The sequence below is a fragment of the Corylus avellana genome, chromosome ca4 (genome assembly GCF_901000735.1).
Source record: "Corylus avellana chromosome ca4, CavTom2PMs-1.0".
NCBI lineage: Eukaryota > Viridiplantae > Streptophyta > Magnoliopsida > Fagales > Betulaceae > Corylus > Corylus avellana.
The window spans coordinates 13096625-13101949 of record NC_081544.1 but is presented as its reverse complement, the minus strand read 5'-3'; the positions used below and the strand labels follow the sequence as shown (position 1 = coordinate 13101949).

The 5325-nt window shown below is 38.5% G+C and overlaps 1 protein-coding gene across 1 annotated transcript; it reads left to right on the top strand.

The window, feature by feature from the left end:
• The first annotated feature begins 507 nt into the window (after positions 1 to 507).
• Positions 508 to 2366, top strand: LOC132179703 (putative clathrin assembly protein At1g03050). The gene is made up of 2 exons (XM_059592463.1): positions 508 to 1150; positions 1267 to 2366. Exons 1-2 carry the CDS (start codon positions 508 to 510, stop codon positions 2298 to 2300), a joined length of 1677 nt encoding a protein of 558 aa, XP_059448446.1. The 3' UTR covers positions 2301 to 2366.
• Positions 2367 to 5325: the final 2959 nt, after the last annotated feature.

Below are 5325 nucleotides of genomic sequence, written 5' to 3'. Positions count from 1 at the left end.
AAAAAAAAAAAAAATTCAAAAAGCCAGCTAGCTCTCTACGTACTACGCTATAAACTAATTATTATGTAGAAAATAGAGGTACAGGATATCATTAAGCTTTAATTAGCAAATTTTAGTGGTCCTAACACCATTGAAAGGGTCAAAGGGTTTATAACAACCGATAAGCTCAAGAATTCTTTTTTTTTTTTAAAAAAAAAAAAAGGAAAGAAAAGAAAAAGCTAGAAACACTTAAAAAGTATTGAATACCTATATGCCACATGGATTGTTGTCTCCCACAAAATCCCCCAAAACTTAGTGCGACAATAAAGGTAAACGCATGGTCCATTGAAAAGATGCTGTCTTGCAGTTGGCGGTGGGAGGAACAAAGGCATATTGGAGGACACAAGCAAAAGGGAGAGGAGAGAGATTGACGTACGTACGTATCTTTCTTCTTGTCTTGTTTTCTCCTTTCTCTTTCTTGTAAGGCCAATTAAGAAATCCATGATATGATATGATATTGATATTGACATGGGTCCAAGCAAGATGAGAAGAGCTCTGGGAGCGGTGAAGGACAAGACGAGCATAGGCCTGGCAAAAGTTGGAGGCAGCGCCTCACTGGCGGACCTTGACGTGGCGATTGTGAAGGCAACAAGACACGATGAGTACCCGGCGGAGGAGAGGCATATTCGTGAGATTCTGAGCTTAACATGCTACTCACGTGCCTACATAAGTGCTTGCGTCAACACCCTCTCCAGGCGCCTCAACAAGACAAGGAATTGGACCGTCGCACTCAAGACGCTTATGTTGATCCAGCGCCTTCTCTCGGAGGGCGATCCTGCATATGAGCAAGAAATATTCTTCTCAACAAGACGCGGGACTCGTCTTCTCAACATGTCGGATTTTCGTGACTCTTCACAATCCAATTCGTGGGACTATTCCTCCTTTGTGCGCACGTATGCACTCTACCTTGATGAACGGCTTGAGTTTCGGATGCAAAGCCGGCGCGGAAAACGTAGTGTGTTTGGATTGGAGGAAGAGGATGAGGAGGCCAACCAGGCTGCAGCCGGTCCAAGAGCCACACCAGTGCGTGAGATGAAAACTGAGCATATCTTTTCAAGGATGCAGCATTTGCAACAGCTCCTTGAGCGCTTCTTAGCATGTCGCCCTACAGGTTTGTTTGTATATCTCTATTCTATCTAATAGCTATATATATATCAATCAACAACAGATGGATGGATCATGGGTGATTAATATATATATATTATGTTAAATGGATGGATGGAGCAGGTGAAGCAAAGAACAACCGGGTTGTGATAGTAGCTCTCTACCCTACTGTGAAAGAGAGTTTCCAAATATATTATGACATGACTGAAATAATGGGTATCTTTATCGACCGTTTCATGGAGCTACAAGTCCACGACTGTGTGAAGGTGCACGAGGTGTTCTGCCGCATCGGCAAGCAGTTTGACGAGCTTGACATGTTGTATAGCTGGTGCAGGACTATTGGCATTGCACGCTCTTCAGAATACCCAGAGCTCGAGAAAATTACCCCGAAGAAACTTGAGGTCATGGATGAGTTCATCCGAGACAAGTCTGCTTTGGCACAAACCATAAAGCATACGTCTATAGAAGAGACGCCCGCGGTGTTGGAAGAGCCTGCAACACCAAATGTCCAAGAAGAAGACATGAATGCGATAAAGGCTCTACCACCACCAGCCCCACAAGCTTTCACTACTTTCTCTGATGATGATGATGAGCAAATTGTCAAACAACAAGAGGGCAATCTGTTGAGCTTAGGAGACGATGCAATGAGAAGCGAAGAACATTCAGATAAACTAGCCTTGGCCTTATTTGATCATCAGGATCATGACGGTGGTGCGTGGGAGACCTTCAATGAAGACGCAGCAGACTGGGAGACGGCATTGGTTGAATCAACTAGCAATCTGTCAGGTCAGAAAGTGGCACTTGCCGCCGGTTTCGATATGTTGTTGCTTGACGGCATGTACAAACAACAGCCTGAGACAAAGGGTGGGAGTGCGAGTAGCGTCGCACTTGGGCCAACTGGAAGGCCACAAACGCTGGCATTGCCGGCAGCGCCAACATCCGCAACCAGCAGTGCAGACCCATTTGCAGCCTCATTAACAGTGGCACCGCCGGCGTATGTGCAAATGTCGGAGATGGAGAAGAAGCAGAAACTGTTGGTGGAAGAACAATTGATGTGGCAGCAGTACGCAAGGGATGGGATGCAAGGGCAGCTTGGAATGGCAAAGATACAGCACCACAATCCCTACAACATGGGAGGTTACACACACAGCTACTGAAGCGCTACCTTTCTTTGCAAATTAGGGGTTAAGTTCAATGTGTTTCTTCTTTTTTTCTTTTTCCGATTCCTGTACGTTTAAATATTTGCTAGTGTAAGAGGGAAACATGCATCCATCTCGATCGCTCCTTTAATTAATCAATAGTTCCAGGAATATTACTACAAAATCCATTTTATATTTTCATCTCCTAATCATCATCATAAAATTTTCCACTTGCTAAATCGGCCATATATGTGTGTAACTTGAAAGTATAAAGAATGGTGATGATAACCAAACACTCATAGAGCTAGAATCTTGTTTTTGTATGGGGGATGCATGACTAATAATTAATTAATATAAAATAATGTTATATGTTAATACAATTTACCCAAGTAATACCCATGTCTCCATTTTGTTAATTTTCAATGGTGATGTGTTTTTTAAGGTCACAATTAATTAAATCAAAATTCAATAATGATCAATTCAAAATTTAATGATGATTTTAAAAGTTACATCACGTTTAAAGATAAAAAGGGGACATGAGTACTACATATAGCATTACTGCCGGTTTACCCAAAAACCATCATAAATACTTTATTTATTTCAAACACCTCAAAAAAAAGTATTGCATACCCAATTAATTGCATCTAACATTTGATTATCTATTAATGAATGGCATGCAATTATTTTGGAGCTATTTTCCTTTATAGTAACAAAAACAAATTGAGAACCCTAATACAATATGTACTCTTTTTATAACAGCCGTTCATCTAACAAACCAGCCCATTCTTTCTTTTCTTTTTGGGAAAACTTTCAAAAACTCCCGTTGAAGTTCTATACATTTTGAAATGACAGTTCGAAATTCAAAAACTCTCAATTAAGGGTATCAATATTTCAATTATCTCATTCTGTTATGATTTGCTGTTAAATATTGTCAAAATTCTTAAAATACCCATAATTTTTTATTATAAAAAAATTGTAAAGATTCATGCCTTTACTTTTTTATTATATATATATATAAAACATATTTGCAATATTTTTGTAACATCATTGCAATATTTTTTATTTTTTTATAATTAAAAAAAAGGGTATTTTGTGAATTTTAAGATTTAACGTAAAATCCTAACGAAATTGGGTAATTGAAAGATATTGAAAGTTCGATACCCTAAATTGAGAGTTTTTCACGCCCTTCTCCCTACGAATTACAAGGGTAGAATTCCTAAAGGAATAGAAGGGATGTGTATCAAGAGAGACCAAGTTGCCGTGGAGTTATTTGACGATCACATCAAATCTACTTGATGGTATATTGTGACACCCTAGTCGTATATTGAGAAGAGATGATGAAACTGGTGTCCAAAACTCCGATTGGTTGGCTGATGGTTTGATTATGTTTGAATAATATTGTTTGTTCGATCTCTTATTTTATTATTGAACAATGGGCATAGGGGTGTACAACTAGTTGCGGTATCGTTTATTTTCTCATAAACCCAATCAGCGGTTATACGGTTATCGAACACGGTTATCAACCGGTTTTAATAAATAATTTCAACATTTTTTCTTTAATATAAAACTTCAAATTTGTTAATTCAAAGGAGACACAATGTTCATATTCATAATATATTGTTAATTCAAACTACTACATTGTTAGAACAATTTCTGGTATGTAAACTACACCTTCTTCGAAGCGTGTTAGATCTGGAATACGCTTGTGATGCTTTCCTGATGGCTGCAAAATAGCAAGAGCGTCAAAAGATCGGCTCGTGTCTATGCCGGGGAAACTCTGATGCCTAAGTCAGTTCCTTTGAGAATAATTTTGTAAGGTTTTAGTTTGGTCAATAGCGGCGACCCATAAGTGGCCTCTGTTGACCCTCATTAGCGGCGACTCTATGGTTGCCGCTAATGAGTTTTTAATTATTTTAATACTGTCAATCGCGGCAACCCACAAGTGGCCGATGTTGACCCTCATTAGCGGCGACTCTATGGTCGCCGCTAATGAGTTTTTAATTATTTTTACCCTGTCAATAGCGGCGAACCCTATGTCGCCGCTGTTGACCCTCATTAGCGGCGACTTTATGGTCGCCGCTAATGAGTTTTAAATTTTTTTTTATCCTGTCAATAGCGGCGACCGACCTATGTCGCCGCTATTGAGCCTCATTAGTGGCGACTTTATGGTCACCGCTAATGAGTTTTAAATTTTTTTAAAAAAAACTTTTTTCTTATGTCAATAGCGGCGACTCTATAGTTGCCGCTAATGACCACTAATTAGCGGTGATTCTCAAGAGTCGCCGCTGTTGACCCTCATCAACGGCAACTTTATGCTCGCCGCTGCTTGGGGTATTATTAGCGGCGACAGGAGTTGCCGCTATTGATTATTAATAGCGGCGACCCATGTGAGTCGCCGCTATTGATCCTTAATAGCGGCGACATTTTGTCGCCGCTATTGTTGTTGCTGCTAAATAATTTTTTTTTTTTTTTTTTTGTTTTAAGCGTCCACTATTAATGGCGACTCAAAAATTGCCGCTATTGATGGGTCATTAGCAACGACTTAAAAATGTCGCCACTAATGACCATAATGCTTGTAGTGAGAAGATTTGATGGAGTTTTACTTCTAAGGATTATTGGGTAAGTGTTTCTTGTATAAATATTATGATTTATTGCTTGTATCACTTGTTCTCATTTAATTGTTTAAAGACCCAATAAGCGTATAATATAAAATAGCGTAATAGATACAAGTGAAGAAATAATAATGAGTTAGTAGACAAAATCAATTAAGGGCTTAAGATATTATCTATATATTATTTACTTTACAGCTTTTACATTCGGTCATTTCTTTTATTGTTATTTAAATTTTAATTCATATTCTTAGCGGTCATCCCCGGAATATGAATTCAGTATTTACATTCAGTCATTTCTTTTATTATCATTTAAATTTTAATTCATATTTTTGGAGGCCATCCCCGAAATATGAATTCAATATTTACATTCAGTCATTTCTTTTATTGTCATTTAAATTTTAATTCATATTTTTGGCGGTCATCCCCAGAAT